This window comes from Rhynchophorus ferrugineus, unplaced genomic scaffold, assembly GCF_030347505.1.
Source record: "Rhynchophorus ferrugineus isolate W39M unplaced genomic scaffold, kcgeb_rfMv2 rfM8, whole genome shotgun sequence".
NCBI lineage: Eukaryota > Metazoa > Arthropoda > Insecta > Coleoptera > Curculionidae > Rhynchophorus > Rhynchophorus ferrugineus.
In genome coordinates, this window is record NW_027472587.1 from 9675688 (window position 1) to 9697422 (window position 21735).

Genomic DNA, 21735 nt, shown 5'->3' on the forward strand with positions numbered 1-21735 from the left:
ATAAGTCAATCCGTAAGCCCATATCGACGTATGGTATCGAACTCTGGGGTACTACTAGCAAATGCAATATAGCCATTCTTTGGAGATAGTTGACGCCCCATATTGTGCCAGTAACAATCTAATTCAGCGCGATATCCCTCTAGAAACCACTATTCTGAAAGAATGTTAGTAAAGTACGTAAGTTAAGATGTTTACTACCATCCGACCTGAATAATAAACACATAAAATAGTATTTAGAATAACACAAAATGTTAATTAAACTAGGAATAATACTAGTTTATAAGTTTGCACAGATCACTTACTGAAGCAAAATTCAACATGTCATTGTATAATATAGATGTCAGCAAATAACAGGTGAATTGAAAAGTACCCGACCTGACACATAGATGGCGCTACTAAAATTAAATCTATATGTTTTTTAACTACATCCAAACATTTGCTGTTTTAGCTTTTAAAAATCTAAATTTGTTTTTCATCTGAGTTTTTGACCTGAGCGAACAAAAGCTGTTTATAAGGTAAATTGTTTTTGTTCTAGTTTTCAAAATATTCAATAAATTCACTAATTTTACTAATTCTTTGATTTCACTTTATGGAGACACTTTATACTAGTATAAGTCAATCCGTAAGCCCATATCGACGTATGGTATCGAACTCTGGGGTACTACTAGCGAATGCAATATAGCCATTCTTTGGAGATAGTTGACGCCCCATATTGTGCCAGTAACAATCTAATTCAGCGCGATATCCCTCTAGAAACCACTATTCTGAAAGAATGTTAGTAAAGTACGTAAGTTAAGATGTTTACTACCATCCGACCTGAATAATAAACACATAAAATAGTATTTAGAATAACACAAAATGTTAATTAAACTAGGAATAATACTAGTTTATAAGTTTGCACAGATCACTTACTGAAGCAAAATTCAACATGTCATTGTATAATATAGATGTCAGCAAATAACAGGTGAATTGAAAAGTACCCGACCTGTCACATAGATGGCGCTACTAAAATTAAATCTATATGTTTTTTAACTACATCCAAACATTTGCTGTTTTAGCTTTTAAAAATCTAAATTTGTTTTTCATCTGAGTTTTTGACCTGAGCGAACAAAAGCTGTTTATAAGGTAAATTGTTTTTGTTCTAGTTTTCAAAATATTCAATAAATTCACTAATTTTACTAATTCTTTGATTTCACTTTATGGAGACACTTTATACTAGTATAAGTCAATCCGTAAGCCCATATCGACGTATGGTATCGAACTCTGGGGTACTACTAGCGAATGCAATATAGCCATTCTTTGGAGATAGTTGACGCCCCATATTGTGCCAGTAACAATCTAATTCAGCGCAATATCCCTCTAGAAACCACTATTCTGAAAGAATGTCAGTAAAGTACGTAGGTTAAGATGTTTACTACCGTCCGACCTGAATAATAAACACATAAAATAGTATTTGGAATAACACAAAATGTTAATTAAATTAGGAATAATGCTAGTTTATAAGTTTGCACAGATCACTTACTGAAGCAAAATTCAACATGTCATTGTATAATATAGATGTCATCAAATAACAGGTGAATTGAAAATTACCCGGCCTGACACATAGATGGTGCTACTAAAATTAAATCTATATGTTTTTAGCTACATCCAAACATTTGCTGTTTTAGCTTTTAAAAATCTAAATTTGTTTTTCATCTGAGTTTTTGACCTGAGCGAACAAAAGCTGTTTATAAGGTAAATTGTTCTTGTTCTAGTTTTCAAAATATTCATTAAATTCACTAATTTTACTATTTCTTTGATTTCACTATATGGAGGTACTTTATACTAGTATAAGTGAAGCCGTAAGCCCATATCGACGTATGGTATCGAACTCTGTGGTACTACTAGCAAATGCAACATAGCCATTCCTTGGAGATAGTTGACGGCCCATATTGTGCCAGTAACAATCTAATTCAACGCGATATCCCTCTAGAAACCACTATTCTGAAAGAATGTCAGTAAAGTACGTAGGTTAAGATGTTTACTACCATCCAACCTGAATAATAAACACATAAAATAGTATTTAGAATAACACAAAATGTGAATTAAATTAGGAATAATGCTAGTTTATAAGTTTGCACGGATCACATACTGAAGCAAAATTCAAAATGTCATTGTATTATATAGATGTCATCAAATAACAAGTGAATTGAAAAGTTCCCGGCCTAACACATAGATGGCGCTACTAAAATTAAATCTATATGTTTTTAGCTACGTTCAAACATTTGCTGTTTTAGATTTTAAAAATCTAAATTTGTTTTTCATCTTAGTTTTTGACCTGAGCGAACAAAAGCTGTTTATAAGGTAAATTGTTCTTGTTCTAGTTTGTAAAATATTCAATAAATTCACTAATTTTACTAATTCTTTGATTTCACTTTATGGAGATACTTTATACTAGTATAAGTCAATCCGTAAGCCCATATCGACGTATGGTATCGAACTCTGGGGTACTACTAGCAAATGCAATATAGCCATTCTTTGGAGATAGTTGACGCCCCATATTGTGCCAGTAACAATCTAATTCAGCGCGATATCCCTCTAGAAACCACTATTCTGAAAGAATGTCAGTAAAGTACGTAGGTTAAGATGTTTACTACCATCCGATCGGAATAATAAATACATAAAATAGTATTTGGAATAACACAAAATGTTAATTAAATTAGGAATAATGGTAGTTTATAAGTTTGCACAGATCACTTACTGAAGCAAAATTCAACATGTCATTGTATAATATAGATGTCCTCAAATAACAAGTGAATTGAAAAGTACCCGGCCTGACACATAGATGGCGCTACTAAAATTAAATCTATATGTTTTTAGCTACATCCAAACATTTTCTGTTTTAGCTTTTAAAAATCTAATTTTTTTTTCATCTGAGTTTTTGACCTGAGCGAACAAAAGCTGTTTATAAGGTAAATTGTTCTTGTTCTAGTTTTCAAAATATTCAATAAATTCACTAATTTTACTAATTCTTCGATTTCACTTTATGGCGATACTTTATACTCCATTTTCGCTATGTGTTGGTGTAGACACTCTGCTTGTTCGTCGCTCATAATGACTAGGTAATGTGGGAAAATCAAGATGTCAATGCAGAAAATGTATTTTGGGGAACATTCGAGCTCCTCGAATCTTATGGTAATTTTACGACAAAATTATTGAATGGGTGCTTGTGATTCGGTGATTAGTGGTTGCCAAGATTGTTGTGAACAATATTTTGAAGCCCATCTTCCATGCCCATGCCCCAAGTAATGCCAAGGGCAAGATCGCGTGATTTATATTTCTCTATATAGTGCCTGTGCTTTAAGGTCAATATTTCAATTCCTGGAACCCTGATGCAAGTAACTCTGCTTTTTGTTTCGATAAATTAAAATCGCGAAGTCACTCAGTTCACTTTTCGATATCAAATTTTCTTCTTCCATAAGAAAATCGCTTTCATTGCATCGCTCGCCGGTGATGCAGATGAAGATCTTAAGATATTTTTTTGTTGCTGTACGTGGACAAATTGCCTTCAACACTGGTGATACATTAGGACGTTTATATCGTATTATATTTTTGAATTTATATCGAAGACATTCAGAAGAAAAAGTAGAAATCAACTACATAATATTTCAGCTCTCGATATGACGTTGGCACAGAAAATGAAAAATACATTTTTACTAAGTGACCACTTGTAAAGTTTTGTTGTGCATGCGTTGTAAAACAATTTCTGTACCCATGTCTTGTCAGTGTTTATTACAGCAAAACTAAAGAACTACAAATACGTATTTTTGACTGTATTTGTCATAATTTTTCCATGTTTACTGAGCATGTAATATACATAAACGTAATTAAAACACGTTGAATCGGCCTTGCAACGTTAGTGCTCTGAATTTTCACACGATCCGAAACATTTCGCAGTACAATAACAAGTTCCAAATGATGTCTAAAGCAACGTTGTCAGCTGAACGTTGGATGGATTAGTTGGAACGTGGATTGAAGATCTGGGTTCAGGATATTAAGAATTGTTCTCATCTTCTGTTCTGGTAAAAAAGTTGACCCGAATTTGTAACATAGAGCAAAACCAAATCATCGAAAAGACTATGAGGTATTTGAAGTCTTGAACAATCGAATTCAGCTGAAGCACCTTAAAAATATCGAACAAATTAAACCCCGTAAATTAAGAGCCCTTTTAAAAGAATTACTATCCCAAAAATTACAGAAACTATGGAAAATATACATTAATAAGTTATACATGTGCAATTTTGATCGATGACCACAAGTCCCTTTTGAAGCTAGTTACACACGATCAAAGAACTTTACCAAAGACTGGAACAAATTATTCTCGGACTGGGCAAAGTCTGGGCTATACAGTGAAATGTTATGCGGGCATTAAAGATACGATAAGATTTATTAATCAATTTTGGTCGTTTTTCAAATAGCCTGCTTGAATTCAATTATTTTTTTATATATTAGAGAGTCGAGTTAATACCATGGTTTCCAGTTCCAGAAAATTGTGCTGAATAATTCATTAACAATCTACCACTCTCCAATAAAACAAAAGTGACCTTACAGAATCTCCATTTCCAAAACAGTGTAACTTGACCGAGTAAACAAATGATACTTATTTTGATCTTTATTTTCAGAATCTTCAGCTAGCTATTAGATTAGAGCAATCTATTAGGAAAAAAACGATATTACTTTTTCACAACTGTATCATTTCTTCTAGGCTTTCTTGTTTTATTGTATCTTGTTTAAAAAATTACTTGTTTTATTGCAATTTAAAAATAACAAGGTGTGAGATTGTTTGACCAAGGAGATCGACCACGTTGCCTCTTTGGTTGTGTGGGCCGCCACTGTTCCATTATAATAACGCTTCATGTTTCAACCTAGAAATTATTATACGAAGAAAGTAAGTGTCGTTATGTTCTTGTAATATTCGACATTCATTGTTGGTCAATCGATTCGATTTTTGAAGAAAAACGGACCAATTATACACCCGAAAAATTGGCTGACAAATTCAAACTTTTCGGGAAATTTAACGCTTCCATCTCGAAAGAACGATGAATCTCTTGAGGCTATCTGCAAATGCATCTATTTTTAGGTATCTTCATAACAAGTGCAGCGCTGCTTAGACAAGCACTTCCCATTTTAATATTTCTAAGGCTTGCTACTGGTTTTACAATATGTGGTCAAGCGTTGTCATGATGAAGAACAACATTTTTGAGTCTTTAGTCGTATTTCAGTCATTTTTCTGCTGGGATCAAACGTAATAATTGTAGTCGATACCGATCATCACTGATGGATTCACTTAGGTTTTCGCAGCTCATAGTATACCACACTAAGCTGATCCTACCAAATATAGAGCATTAGCTTGAACAAGCGGATATTCGGCTTTTTCGGTTCCAATGATTTTTTTCGCTTTGTATTATCGTAATGGAACCACTACTCCAGTAACAATACAATGCAAAAAACATTTCTAATTTTGCCGTTGATGCAGCATTTCACACATGACTAGACACCTTTTATTGTCACTTGGCTTCAATTTATACGGCACAAAATATCCAAGGATCATTGGATCATTCCCATGTTCTTCAAGCGAATGGAAATGGTTACTATCACTCCTAACAATTTTACACATTTTTCATGCGCTTTTCACGGATCATCATCGAGTAATGCTTTCAAATTCTTGTCTACACATTTTTTCGGCTTTCCCGAAACTTTTAAAAGCTAGAAACCAGTAATCATATGCTCAAATTGATTGAGTATAGTTCAGCAGCCATTTTCAACGCATTGAAAAGTTTTTTTTTTATTTCACGCTTTGATGAAATGACACATACTGAGAAGTTGGGTTGGTTATAAATGTATCCGATGCGATCTAATACGGAGTAAAGTACTATTAACTAAACCAGCCTAATAAAAATGATTGCCCAATGTGCTAAAAAACATGAGAAGATAATATTTCGCCAATGAGACATTTAGGGGCAAAAATAAACGGTTCTGAACACCACCAACTCAGCGATTCTCAGCAACACTTTCGAAAAACAGTTGTAATTTAATAAAATAGCGCCAAATAAAATGTAATGGAGATTATTACAGAACTGTTCATTATAACATTGAAATAAAGGATTAGTGAAAATATAAAAAAATACAGTAGGAAAGCTTCAGAACAAATGAAAATAAAAGTCATATCTTCCTGTATAGGGACCGTTTAATCCATGCCTTAAGTTCTAGCAAATAGTCGAGATAATGGGGGAGTGAGGGAGGTTGCCGCACAAAAAAAACAACGAACATCTCTCCAGGAAGCGTAGATCTATACCACGCTTGATTTATTGAACTCCCACTACGTCAGACTCCGAGATAACGAACGGGTGGTTGGATCGGTTTGAACATTATATGGCCAATTAATTTAATGTAGAAACAGTCGATAATCGTCTTCTTTGATTAACACGTGCGGTTATGCCAAGTATTTATAAGGACTATCCCGCATAAGTGAGGTTATGGAATGATAAATGTTATGACATAAAAGATTTTTATAAAAGTAATCGGTAGTCATTTCAAAATAACAGTGAACTCACCCCATCAATATATTTAATGTATTGCCTGCCGCAAATTGTAAATTCGTTTTAGAATCAAACAATATTTTCCCTTTCAATCTGCTCTAGTTAAAATGAGACACAATGCTATATGATAAGTTCGAACATGTAACCGATCCAATCTGCAAAAGTCGTTTTAACGACTTGCTTATTTTGATAAATTTCAAACAGCTACGTATTATTAGGCTGATTGAAGATGCCGAAGTCAGACAGAACACACTGCGTTTCTTATCAGTTACTTCGTACAGGACCGAGATAATGGAGATACCCTCTTGCCAATAAAATTCGTTTTTCTACAAATTAAATTCTTACCTCTCTATAAGAATTTAATTTGTAGAAAAATATTGTTAGCGTGTTGCAACTGCACTGAATATTAGTGTGGACATGGTCACTAAAATATCTCAAAAAATTAAAAGTATAATGTTGTATTCACCGAAAAGAAACCGTCCTCATATGAAGCGGGTGGCGAATTAAGATCACCTTGATGTTAGCTCTATCAGAGATCAACTATATGAAATATATAAAGAGCGTGACTAGTTTTTGCAATATAAACATAATTTAATACAAATATTTCAGAGGAAACTGTTTTTCAGAGTCTGAAAAAAATCGAAGAGGATTAACGAAACCTCCAGATATTACTTTTAAAAGAATACATAATAACAAAGTATATAATAAAATCTAAGAAGTCTTATTATTACAATTTATATATTTAGATGAGGCGTGGATATTTCGGAATGGGAGCAATATACCTAATGGTGACTCATGGTAAGATTAACAGGTTAATAGAAAAGTTCACGATCTGACACACAGATGGCGCCACTAGAATTAAATTCATATGTTTTTTAGTTAGCCCTACCCCTAGAAGATGCGTGTATGAGAGCTGCCGGATCATATGTTTGTAAATTATAGCATTTTGAGTGAAGCAACTTTTGTTATTGTGAAAAAAAATGGATAAAAAGGAATTTCACGTGTAGATAAAACATTGCTTTTTTGAAGGGAAAAAATACAGTTGAAGCAAAAACTTGGCTTGATGCCAAGTTTGTGGACACTGTCCCAGGAAAATCAACCTCCAGGTATGCTAAGTTTAGACGTGGTGAAATTAGCACCGAAGACGGTGAACGCAGTGGATGACCAAAAGAGGTTTTTATCGACGAAAACATTTTAAAAAATCCACAAAATGATTTTGAATGACCATAAACTTATATTCAATTAAATAGCAGACACTCTGAAGATATCAACTGAACGTGTACATCATATCATTCACGAATATTTTGGTATGAGGAAGATCTGTGTAAAGTGTGTGACGCGCGAGCTCACTTTTGACCAAAAACAACGACGAGTTGATGATTCGGAGCAGTGTTTGAAAATGACCAAGCGTAATAATCCCAAGTTTTTTCATCGATATGTGACAATGGATGAAACATGGCTCCATCATTTCACTCCGAAGTCCAATCGACAGTCATTCGAGTGGACTGCACACGATGAATCCGCTCCAAACCGTGGGAAAACGCAACAGTCGGCTGGCAAGGTTATGGCGTCTGTATTTTGGGATGCGCATGGAATAATGTTGAATGACTACCTTGGATAAGGAAGTACCAGCCACTTTTCTGTTCCTGATCTCAACAGAATGCTCATTGGGAAGAAATTTTTCTCGAGTGAAGAGGCGATCGCCGAAACTGAGGCCCATTTTGAAGCAAAGGACAAGTCGTACTACAAAAATGGCATCAAAAAGTTGGAGGGTTGCTATAATCAGTGCATCACCCTTGAAGGGAAATATGTTGAATGTTGAAAAAAATTGTTTTGCTAAAAAAGTGAGTTTTACTATGGTAGGCCGTGGATATTTCAATTGACCCGTTATGTTCAGTTTAGCTCGATCTTTCGAAAACAACACGTTTTGTTATATTACAAATGATATATCAATATAAAATAATATACATTGAGTGTTATTAGAGGTTTAACTTACATAGGCGAAACCGAGGAAATGTTTTGCGTGGTCCCACCGATCAATTAACGAAGAAAATCAATATTAATTTAGTCTTATTCCTGGTCTCTCAGCAGATTTATTAAAAGCAGTAATTGATACTATCTCCATGAATATTAAGATATGTGCAGATACTAATTTGTAAGATAGTTCTAAATTGTTATTAAGCCTTCAATATTTGGTAATACAAAGCCATTGAAAATGAGTAGTGCTATCATGCGCGGTTACATTTTGAATAAATCTATACTATCACGCGTGTTTTTTTGTTTGCATTTTGGTTTTATTACCCAAATTTTGTATCGATTTTATTTTTCTTTCGAATTAAACAACACGAAGCCTTAAACTGTTAGGGTAATATTGAGGGTAATGGTTACATACCCTCATAAAGCCAGTCCGGTACACCATGACTAACCACCCCAGGCACCGCTGAATACGTAATTCTATATCCAGTGTGTGAAGTAGGCGTTTTCCTGTAATAAATATCATAGTCCTGCACCATAATGAGGCTGTGACCACGGGGCGCCCACTGTGCTAATAATAGATAAGGATGATCGTCGTTTTCAGGTAAGGGACGAAGTTGGAAATCATTTCTGAAAAAAAAAACAAAGCAAAGATAACGTTACATATAGCTAACAAGAATTTTGTTGAATCATTTAACAATTTTTACGTACATTGAATACTCCGATATATGTAAAATATTTTTAACAAAAAAATTGATCCGACTTCAAAAAATAAATAAGGAACTCACTATAACTAAATAAAAATAAACAGAAACCTTATTTAACCTATCTACTACACTTACTTTGTATTCTAATATATACACACAATTTACCTTAATATCTACCTAAACCTATTTATCTATTTACAATATTATTTTAAGTACTATCAACTGATTACGTTGAAGCCAGTGCCGAACCCAAAGAGTTATATTAATTTAGATATGTTTTGTCGTAATTGAATTTTCTGTATGTCTCACAAAATTATATTATTATTTTTGTATTGTTTGGGCTCGGCACCGACTTCAAACTGATCAGTTGGTACTAGTTAAATTAATATTGTAAATAGATAAATAGGTTTAGGTAGGAATCAAGCTAAATTGTGTGTATATATAAGAATATAATCGACGTTCGCAAAACGGTACTGAGGATTTAAATTTATAATAATATAAACCAAACCCCTACCCCAAAGTCTATTTCTAGACGCCTCACTCGTTACACCATTCACTCTTCACAAACGGACACAATATAACACCATCGTCCTAAAGGATCGACCAAAATGATGTATGTGGTCGTTGTCCCCTCTGAACAGCTTACAACTGTATTATAATTGTTTTTGAATATCGCTTGCCTCTGAATGAGTTTCCCGATTTTGATGACTCTAAATTCCAATAGTCTACCGATGAGAAACTGAACTATTGCAATCTTCGCTTTTGGTGGACATCTTGAAATGTAAGCGTTTGTCAAAATCTAGTAGACTGTGTTACTTCATAGCAACTTCAGTCCGCATTTGGGAGACTTACACCCTGAACTGAGATGCTCATGCCCGGAAACTACGCAAAAAGGGTGTTTTGCTAAGCTCGAATGTTTCCTAATTGGAATGGTTTATGTCTGGGAATCTTTGAGCATCTTTAATAAACCCTTTGGGACCTTACCGCTTCACTTGCGATACTTTTGCCCGAATTCCACTTAAAAACACCAAGGAATGCCTTACTTCCTTGATACTTAATTTGATTCCTGTTAACACATGGCCCTTGCACATGCCCACAATTCATCGAATCCATTCCGTAGTCAGAGCAATAACAGTTTTATAATATAAAATACGAGGATGCTTCAAATATGATGGAGATAAGATATTGAAGGCCGTGGCTTTGAGTATGTGGTGGGTGGGTCCACTACGAACAGTGTATTAGAAATCAGTTCGGTAATGAGTGCCTGAGTAGGGCTGCCGTGCTTAAATGTTAAAGTGTTTCTCAGTACGAAGTGCGATTCTTCTCCAGGATAATGCGCGCCCTCATATCGCACGTCTCACGCTCGATACAATATCGGACTTAGAGTGGGAGGTACTGGAACACCCCTCCTACAGTCCGGATTTATCACTCTGCGACTACCACATTTTTGGACCACCGAAAGAAGCCCTCGGAGGTTAAAGATTCAATGCCGACTACGGGGTAGAGGAGTTCGTGCGTACATGGCAGTGCGAGTTGCCCAAGGAGTTATTGGATACCGGCATCAAAAAACTTCCGGAAAGATGGACAAAATTCGTAACTAGTGAGGGGAAATACCTAGAAAAACTGTACATTTTTGTAAATAAACATGTCAGAGTATTTGTCTGGATCATATTTGAACCACCCTCGTATAAAGACATACAAATTGGAAATCGGTAATTAAATAAAAAATATGGTATAGTGCAGAAATTGATTTTTAGAAATTGAAGAAAGGACCCAAAATATTTAAAGGCGTTTACATTACACAATTTTAATTTCAGTAATGTATAAACGGATTTTTCATGGAAAGTTAACTAAGCATCACCACAGGGCACAACATCTCTAGAAAACGTTCTAGAAAAATAGATTTTTCGTAGGCAATTCGATATATTGGCGAATGCCATATGGTTTATTTACGGGGTATTGTCCCATTAGTTTCTAGAAATACGGATTTATACCGAGTCGTTTATAGATCGGAACAAGATAGGCCTGTTTCTTTCTGGTAGTTTTTTAGCCAGTCGTTCATAGTAATTGCATCTGTAAAAACGTTTAGTACAATCGTCGTGCTGTTTTATTACTGTAACTTATTAATCTATCGCATCTGGGCATCCATCAGGTGATATAATTAATTTTTTGTTAATTCACCGCAACGTAAAATTAACATGGACAGATTTGAAGCTATTAAGCTGTTTTTTCTAGTCTCTAGTCCATTTGTAGATCATGTTGATCGCTACTTGTACTTGTTCTATAACCTTAGGCAGAGATACATTTTTTGCCATTATAACTGTGTCGTCAGCAAATGTTCCAAGTACTGTTTCTTTTGTTGCTGGAATATCAGCAGTATAGAGCAGATATAGAAATGTTCCCAGACACTAACTTGTGGAACTCCAGCCGAAATAGGTTTAAGTGTTGAGAATGTCCCTTCATGCGAGAGTAAATGTTCTTTCGAAAAGAAAATATATTTAATGAAGAAACATCAACTGTATTGGAGTATGTAAGTTCATGTACTGTTCATCAATAAAAAATGTAAAGAATATTTACAAAAAAAAACTGCCATTATTCTGATGATTTTCTGTTAAATGAATTTTTAGTGATAATTCTTAAGCAAAATGTCAGTATTTATTTTTACCAGGTCAGTAAATAGATTTTTCACAATGTTCGATATTAAAAAACGTAAAATAACGTTTAAAGTTATGTGAGGGTATACTTCAGGATGCTCTTGCTGGAAGAAAAATGCAGTGGTCGTTTTTTATCAATTTTATCACCAATATTGTAACAAAATATCCAGTATTCTTGGATCCAGTATCCAGTATGTCAGAGAAATTTGTCAAGATAGATGTAGGTTATACACAGTTTTCTGAGTAATCTAGTTTGATAATAAAAAAAGATAGTTGATTCGAAAAGCAAAGGAAATTATTACTGAGTTAAAAGAAAGAAGATTATTTCCAGCATACTATGCATTGATAACTTCCCCAAATCGTGCCATATTATATTTAGAACTTTCGAATATATTTCTATCTGGACCTGTATATTGTGGATGTTACAAAACTAGACATAATAGAAAGCTGAGGGTACGTCATGACGTGTACCGTAATAGATAAAAATTAATTAATTCAAAAATATGAAGTAACACTGAAAACCAATTTCTGCATCCAATCGTTCGCGCGGTCGACCGAAACCTTTTAGAGCCAGTTTCAGTCGCCATTGTTCTTAAATGAAAGTCATCTATTACAATCATGTCGCAATTCATTTCGCCGCTCCACCGAAATGATATATTCATTCCTTCGTTTATTTTCAACTGACCGTTTTTCAGTGAGCTCGCCTTTTTAATCCAGCTGCAGTCGCCTTTAGCGCCCGGAAAATAATTTCGATCTAATTGAATATTAATAATAGTTTCCTGTTCCAAAAACAATTTTTATTGAATATGGTAACAAAAACTTAAGTTTGCGTCAACAGATAATACAGTTTTGAAGGAATAAAATAATAAGTCTGTTAGGTGCTTGCATGTATTCTGATTATTGTTTCAATTTTAAAATGAGTTTATTGAGAAAACTTGGTACGATATATATTAATCAAGTTATTTTCCATCATTTTCTACAACTTTTTCCCAACCTTCTAACGATATGGCGATACCTTATCAAAAGAATCCTGCTGATTTGGCAGTGATCTATTTTGGTATTTCGAAACTTTATTCTATCTGCAGCAGTGTATCCTTCCGAACTATCGTAATGTGTGGCCCATTGAACAGTTTACGAGAGGATGACTTTGACTGTATGTTACTCGCTATTGCTGATTTTATCCAACAACACGTCATTTAATTCGTCCAATTGACGACGGTAGACATATTCAGTAACATTTTCATTCGGTTTTAGTAGCTCGTACACTATACGCATAGAGTAGTAATCGCCCATTCGAGTAATTTGATTGGTAAGCTTAAATCTCCACTATAGCCACCTGTAATGAAAGCGTTTTGCTGTGAAGACATATGATATGAGGTTCTTTGATTTCAGAGAGCTATATATATATATATATATATATATATATAGCTCTCTGAAAGTCCTCTGAGTCCTGCTGGGTGTTCGTTAATTAAGTCTTTTCCCGGAAGTTTTTTATGAGCTTCGACAGTAGATTTCTTGAAATCAAACAATAGAAGTAATAGATATAGAAAATTCATTGAGCGATTGTCCATGATAACATTTATCTACATTGAAAAATTCAATAACAGTAAATGGAAAACTTATTTTATGCCGAGAAATTTCAGGAGTATCGAATTTATTAGTTAGGTTAGGTTGTTTATTAATATTTTATATTGATTCTTCCACTAATAGATAGTAGGGATCAAAATATATGCAAATACCTATTATATATTTCAGAATATGGTATAAGCATTCCACCTTACCCGGTCTGAATATCGTAAATTGTATATTGGGCAAGATATGAGTGTCGAAATAGTTTCTGTACATTTTGTGCAAGCAACAGATATCTTTGGTCTGGAGACAGCTGATATCGATTTGGGTTTAATCTCATCTGAAATGAAAAAGAGAAAGGTAAGTTAATATAATGCACGTGTGCCTAAAATAGTAAAGGGCGTGTTTAATTGTAGGTAAGATTTAAATTCGTCGTCATCCATGAGGAAGGGTATTTGTAACGTAAAAAAAAAACAGATTGGCTATTAACAATTTAGGATTAGTAAAAACAGAGAACAAACCGTCTTCAGGGTTGAACAATGTTTCATATTATTTATTTCATTTATTTTATTTTATTATTTATTATATATGAATATTCATATAGGTATATTAACTGTAAGGAGAATTATTAAAAAATTAATACTAAACACATCTGGCGTAAGTTAATATCAAAGCAGTGCATGAGAACTTAGGCGTCTATTGACAGAGAACTGAAGCCAAATGATCATATTCAGTGACGAGATATCTTTGAATAAATTAATAAATATTAATAAATGGAGATGGATTGTAGAAGTAAAGTCATTCTATGCTTTAATCAGCTTGGGTTTCGCTAATCATCAAAATTGTCGTATTTAGTCTTCAGAGGATATACACGTGGTTATTGAAAAAGAAACGCATATCATAACGTGTCGCTGTTTGATGTGCACTGGACGCATCATTTGAGATTCATCAAGCAGTGGCTGTTAACGGATAAAATTTCATGTATAAAAATCAGCCATGGAATTTTTTAATAAAATAATGCTTTTGTGCCAAATGTATTTTATGTTACGAATAAACAATTTTAAGTATATATTACGGATTTAGATTAAGGATGTATACAGGGTATAGGCAAAATGATATATAAAGCATGCAATATAATAAATCTTGTTGTATGTTGGCAACACTGCTTCAGAGTAAATAACGCGACGCATACGTATTAATCAGCAGATGGTAATATCTCAGTGTGTTATACATTTTGCTCTACCATAGAAAACAGCAGAATTGTTTGAAGTTTCACGAGCGACAGTATTCACGGTAATGATAGCGTACACAAAAGATGGTGAAATATCATCGTTGAAGAGAAATAGTGGGCGAAACCCTAAGTGTAACTAACAGAGATCGACGAACATTAAAAATAATTGTGGCCAGACAAGCGGCAAAGGTGGAGACAGAACTCTAGTAATACTGTTTCATAAAAGTAGTGCAACTATCCCATTATCTGGAAACTGAATGGTTGGAAAACTGTGGTATGGTCCGATGAAACATCGTTTACGTTGTTTGTTACAAACGGGTGAATTTATATAAGGAGAACATCAAAAGAAGAGTGCGATCTACGAACGCTTGCTCTATACAATCAAGCGTGGGGGAGGTTCCATCGGATAAATATCTGGACATCCTAAACGATTAAGATTTACTATGATTAGCATATTGCGAAGCAAACAGTATCATATCCCAAGATGATAATATGTCTATATATAGAGCTAAAAAGGTTCAATCTTAGTTTGAGCTGCAGCAGAATATCATCGAACAACTTTCCTGACCAACACAATTACCAAACCTCAATTAAATTAAACCGTTATGGGGAGTTTTAGAGCAAATAGGCAAGAGTAGATTTCCATCCCCACTCTCACTAAAACAAGTGGCGTACATTCCTTGGTACAAGGATGGAACAACGTTCCGTTAGAAATATCCCGTTATTCGGATACGCTACAAATATGCTCCGCGAAAAATTGCAGTTGCTTTAAAAGCAGTGTCGTTCAATACCTTATTAATAAATACATTTTATATATATGTCAGATATGCATGATATTTTGGACATACTGGTATTAAGAATAGTATTTAAAATCTTGTCTACATTTAGTGATATCCTATATAATACTTACATAAGTCTGATTGGACATAATTGTTCGAACCGAGCGATTGCCGGCGTGCATGATGCTGATACCACCCCATTGATCTTTAAATAACAGTTCATCATCTATAACAAAGCGAAAAATAAAAATTAATTTTTCCTTATTTCTTCAGAAATGTTTCATAAACTCACAACAGCTGACTGACTGTTAACATTTCTTTATAATACTATTTAATAATTAAAGTATTTTAATTTTTTTAATTTGGTCCTGTTGGATGTTTTCTGGACATAATTCTAATTACATTTTGTTTAATGTACTTGAAATTATTTAAACTTATATATTTTATTCATAAACGCTTTAGATTAAATTGAAGATTAACATTTAAACTTGTTGGTAAAAACAATTGGTAACATCATAAAATATAGTTTCTTAATTCATTTCTTAATATAAGGTGAAAATGCTTTAGATATGTTCAATAGGTGAATTACGTCAGAATGTTTAGTATATTTATACTGATACAAATAGAGAAATCCTATTAATATATCCTATAATCCTATCCTAATACTATTAAGCAACTCTTGTATATAAAGATAATCATAAATATGCCACAATGATCTCGCAAACTACTCTAATGATTTCGTTGAATGTCGCTTGGGTATAGAAACAGATATGTCTCCAATGTCTCAAAGTGTGTTAATTTGTTCGCTCCGGAAAATTTGCTATTACCGCTGGTTCTTCTTTCGTGAATGTGTGGTTTCCTATAATGGTATTAATAATTAAACAAGTAACCAAAAAAACCACCTTTAAAAAAATCAACATATTTATTTTTTATAATGTTGTATGTAAAATACTTCAAATTTTAAATAATTTAAGCGAAGCCTCTAACATACTGATTGATTAAATACCACTAAATTTACTTTAAATATTTAGCAATTTTCTAAAAAAATGCTGGGCCTTTAGTAACTTTGAAAGTATTTTTAACGAACAAGATATATAATGCACCTTATAGTTCTTATGCGTTTTTAATATGTGACCAAGAATTGTGATCTTATCAAAAACTTATATCTGCGTTTGTACATTACGAGATTTTATTTAATGCTCATTTAATACGAGTTACAGGATTATTCCAATCCTTATTTATCCATTATTATCTATGATTTGTTATCTAAATGACTTTGCTGAAGAAGAATTTAGGGACACACTTTTAAAGACAATGCATATGACGGTTTTTACCATTCATCAGTTACAAGTCAAGTTGACTTGGTTTACGAACACCAATAGGTGACTTAAGACTAAGAATGAAGAGAAAGTGACCACTTTTACTTGGGAAAAACAATTCTTGATTTGGAAATTCACTGATTTAGCTTTTGCAGCATGATAAATACATAAATAATGAAAAACCAAGTGATTTGTAGACTTTTAGTTGAAACTACTTTTTCTCGGATGAAGAATGTGTCTATATCTATACTAATACTTCAAAAATGCTGGCCTTCAACTATACATTGCGCTTCAACGTTCACAAGTTACAAGTATTGAATATATAAAAAATTATATCGAAGGCCTTCCTTTCCATACCTCAAATTTTAATGTGATTAATCATTTATAAAGAAAGGTACGTGCTATATATCTCCAAAGAACCTAGTCTAACTGCCATATTCGATTGTTTTGACGATTTTCTTCATAAACTAACAGTTTTACATTATTTAGTTGTATCGTGTGTAATCATAAACAGACGCTAATCACGGAAAGTTAAAATTGCATTTTCGACATCAATTACTTTTGTTGGTTGACTTTATTGTTGAACCCCATCGAACAGTTAAAAAAAAACATTTTATGATGATGCAACATTGGTTTTAACGATTTAAAAGTGGCGATTTTAATATCAATGACAAAGAATGACCTGGAAAACCAAAAGGGATCCAAAGCTACAACATGTATTCGATGAAAACCGAGTTCAAACTGTCAAAGACGAACCTTTAAAGCGGATGAATCAACTGCTTTCATAACCATTTGCATGCGACCGGAAAGATCCAAAAAGTTGGAAAATACCTACCATACTAATTTATTGAATATGCCATTCCGAGTGAATACAACATTTAGTAGTCTCGTTGCTTGCCAGAGAAAACTTGGTAATCAGTAACAATTTCAAGCGCAAACAGTCATGGATTAGTCAGGACATCTGTCCATATCGTCGCTGAATTGTAATCTTTATGCCCATAAAATCTTTCTGTGGATATGGTGGGACCGGCAAGGTTTAGGGTATTAGGGTTAATTGTAAGCTGCCCTTTAATATTTTATAGCAACTTACTGTAGATGTTTCCCGACGTCGATTGAATAAATTATAAATCTATTGTTGCAAAAAGAGATTATCAATAGCAAGTTACAGTCGCAAAATCATTTCCTTGTATGACATCTCGCCACATCACTAGAAAATGATGGAATATATTTTTATAAATATTTTGTAGTAATTTTTATCAATAAACGTCCCTTTTAAGTAAAAATATGAGCAGAATACATACAAGCACCTAAGTACCAGTTTTCAGTCTGAATGGGCATTTTCAGATACATGGAAACTGAAATAAATACTTGGTACTCTTTGGTGTTTAAGGAGTTTTTTTTGAAAATCATGTAGAAAGATTTTAGAAGATGTGATTTTGATAATAGCCTTAATTTTCAAAAAAAGAGTAACTAGGGTTGTATTTAATAGTTATATTACGTAAATTACTATAGAGAATAAAACTAATTCTAATTTGTTTTACCTTACTCAATCACATGACGCGTAAACGAGTTACCATGGTATTTTAGTCTTAAAAGAAGAAAAGTAAAGACAAAAGAGTTATTTAAAAAGGTACCCGAGATCTTGCGATATCGGTTTGAGATTGTATTCTATAATTCTCACCCATATTTATCGTTCAAATATGTACAACATAGGTTTGTAATGGCTTTTGGCAAACACCAATACTTTGAGAATGATATATTTACAGAAATATCCAATGCGATATAGCACGTCACTTTGCGTCATCTAATGTAAATCTCTCACTATTCTAGTAAACATGAATTTAACTCTGTAGCTATACATCAATAGTTAATATGCCCCATATAAAAACGTCTTTATTTCATTGTTTTCTTATTTTCATCGCCGCAACAACAACAACAACAACAACAACGCATTTGCTTACAATGTAATGGCGTGATTATCTTGTGGCTGATCATAATGTTAGAATAATTCGCCAGTGAATTGATGTTATAAATTTTGATGCTGCTGAAACAAAAACGAGAAAATGTTTTTATGATACTATACAAAGAAACGGTGGAGATGAAATATTTTATACACGAGATCGTCGGCAATAACTTACCGCCTTTCAGTGTGAATAAAATATAACGAAAAAAACAAGTTTACTCATGCGAAACATATTAAAAATTATTAAAGTATAATATTTATGTTATAATGCTTTATGTTTTAATTTCTTCTGGAGTCTTCTTATAATTTCTTATAACAATATATGTAAGGTAATAGATTTGTAGGTAATTAATTTGGTTTAGAATAATTTACAATCTGTGTTGGTCAGAATATTACTTGAGATTTTAACATGCAGATAACATTTATCGGGTCTTGTATTTCTACTTCTGGACAAAATGGTCTGCTAATCATGGTCTTCAAATTCAAGTCTTCAGTTTTTTCTTGGAGTGTACGGAATGACCAATAGAAATGGAAGCATAAAACATGTTCTTTTTCAGTATATCAAAATACATAGATACAGAAATCAATTGAAACTATTCAAACTACCCTGATCTTGAAAAAAGAAACTAGATTAAAATAAAATAGAATACTACCGAATAACATTATTTCATTTTATCTCCAATATACTTTCACTAGCACAAACTAAAACATTTTCTTTTTCACAGTGAGACAGTGAGTGTACATTTTCGCTTGTGAAAAATATATGAAAGTGTTCAGCAGTATTATTTTTTGACGATTTGTTTATATTTAAGATCTTAATGCTTGCCTAAACATTCCTCCATTACCGCCTTAAAAGCAATCCACCCTTCTTTTTGAGGACCCGTCATGTTCTTGATGAATTGTGGGTCAATCATAAACTTTTGTCAAAACGTTTGCTTCTGATGGGCCTAGAAACTTTGAAACTATGTACTTGAGGCAATATCTGTCTGTGGAGAGTGTTTTTACAAATTGATTCATCAATCCCAACTTTATGTGCAGGGCTGGTAAAATAATTTTATGTGGAGGTACCAATGTATCTCGGAGGACGTTCTTTTCACCAACTTTAAGCTTCTTTGGCGACCAACTATTTTTGATTCAATGATTTGATCGGGCTTGTATTTCTACTTCTGGACAAAGTGGTCTGCCAATCATGGTCTTCAAATTTGAATGTTCAAAAGAACCAATTCGAAGTTCTTGTAGGTTTTTTGGAGTGTATAGAGTGATCCACAGAAATGGAAACATTAAAACCCTTGTTGTGAGGCAGAATTGCCTTAAAGCTTCTTTTTGATGATTGGCATTATTTCCTTTTTCTTTATAACAAAATACAAAGATACAAAAATCAATTGAAAATACTCAAACAGCTTTTTGTTGCAGACTTGTTTTATTTGATATCATGATAATACCACCATGATCTTGAAAAGAAAATATATTTCTTTCTTTGTTTTATTTCATTTCAACATCGACCATTAATGGAATGATGATGTACATTCAAATACGCTTCCGGAAATCCCTTTAGAATTTCTGCAAACCTACTGTACAACACTATGTTTCCAAAGTGCAATTATCTCTTGCGAAAGAAGCGCTATGAAAAAAAAAACCTCGGAAAATAACGGAGGCAGAACGATATCACTTTCAGTTACAAAATTTAGCATCCGCACTAATTAATAGTTGTTTGTTCCGGATATTTTCGTGAGCGTAGACGAAGACAAATTACGTGGAGTGTCGACATTATCACGAATCCAATTGAAACTGCACCAGGGCCCGTGATTAATGGATGCACCAATTAGTCTCTTATCAGCGTCGATTCGGAGTAGTTCGCGCAGCGTTTCCTTCATTAAGCTGATGGCAATTTATTCGTCCGCATTTTTTAAGTCCAGTTTAAAACAAGGATAATATTTTAAGAGCATCTAAGTTGAATAGGAGTAGTACAAACTTTTTTATTTCCTCGTTAAGAATATATAACGACTGAACATGGTATAAATGTTTTTGATAAAACAAGCTTACAAGTGTCCAGACGGCTTTGTATGTCCGTGCTGTAGATAGGTGGTGTTTTGGCATTAACAAAGCACTTAATATATTGATGTTTTAATAAGGCCATTAGTCCTGGCACTAAATCGGTTTCTTGTTTGGTTTCTTCCGTAAACTATACATAGTTATTTAAAACATGTAAGTGTACAGGGGATGGACAAAATAAGATGAACGATTCACCTGCAACCAATTTCTGTTTATTAATAGTGTATTGGGCTAAAATTTGCATCTAAGGTAGCTGTAGTTCATCTCGGAATAGACCAGTAGAATATCTGAATAGTTCTCAATGGAATGCTGTTCTATTCTTGTACTAAAACATCCACCAATTGCTTCAATGATGTCTGGTATAGAATCTACTCCTCAATCTCTGCTTTAAAAGTTCCCATAACGGTTCAATTATGTTGAGGTCTGGTCAGGGACGGTGTTTGACAATATTCGCAAACTAAGACTGAACCTTTTTGGTTTTGCCCCTTATCATCTTGGAATATGGCAGGGTGTATCAGCACTTTGATAGTCATAGTAAGAGTTTCGTCGTTGAGGATATCGAGATATTAATTCGCAGTAATCCGCCCAATTATGTGAATGCTGATTGTATGTATTGTATTGTAGGAAAAATTGTAAGCGTTGATTTATTGGATCATACCTCATTCTTCCAGCAAGTGTCTAGGTTTTATCGTTGTACAATTTTTTCGCGGCATATCTTTGGTTTCCGTTATAAAGGGTTTTGCAATCGGGAACTTTTAATGAATGTCACGGATCTAATGTCTACTTCAAGTTTGTTACACCCAACCAGGTGAAATGGTTCTTCAAATCTTCAAACGGGAAACTTCAAGTTTTCCAAAATAAGCTTCTCAGGAGAATTTCAAACGCTCGACGGTTTGTTCTCGAAGTTCC

The 21735-nt window shown here is 33.5% G+C and overlaps 1 protein-coding gene across 4 annotated transcripts in view; it reads right to left on the reverse strand.

Annotated features, from left to right (window-relative positions):
• Positions 1-21735, reverse strand: part of Dpp10 (Dipeptidyl peptidase 10) — a 226586-nt gene that overhangs the window by 50330 nt on the left and 154521 nt on the right. For all 4 annotated transcript variants that reach the window (XM_076411348.1, XM_076411349.1, XM_076411351.1 and 1 more), the window contains 3 exons: positions 15624-15718; positions 13695-13822; positions 8971-9182 (listed from right to left, as the gene is read on the reverse strand). In XM_076411348.1, coding sequence (XP_076267463.1) covers positions 8971-9182; positions 13695-13822; positions 15624-15718 — 435 coding nt within the window. The remainder of the gene's footprint in view (positions 1-8970; positions 9183-13694; positions 13823-15623; positions 15719-21735) is intronic.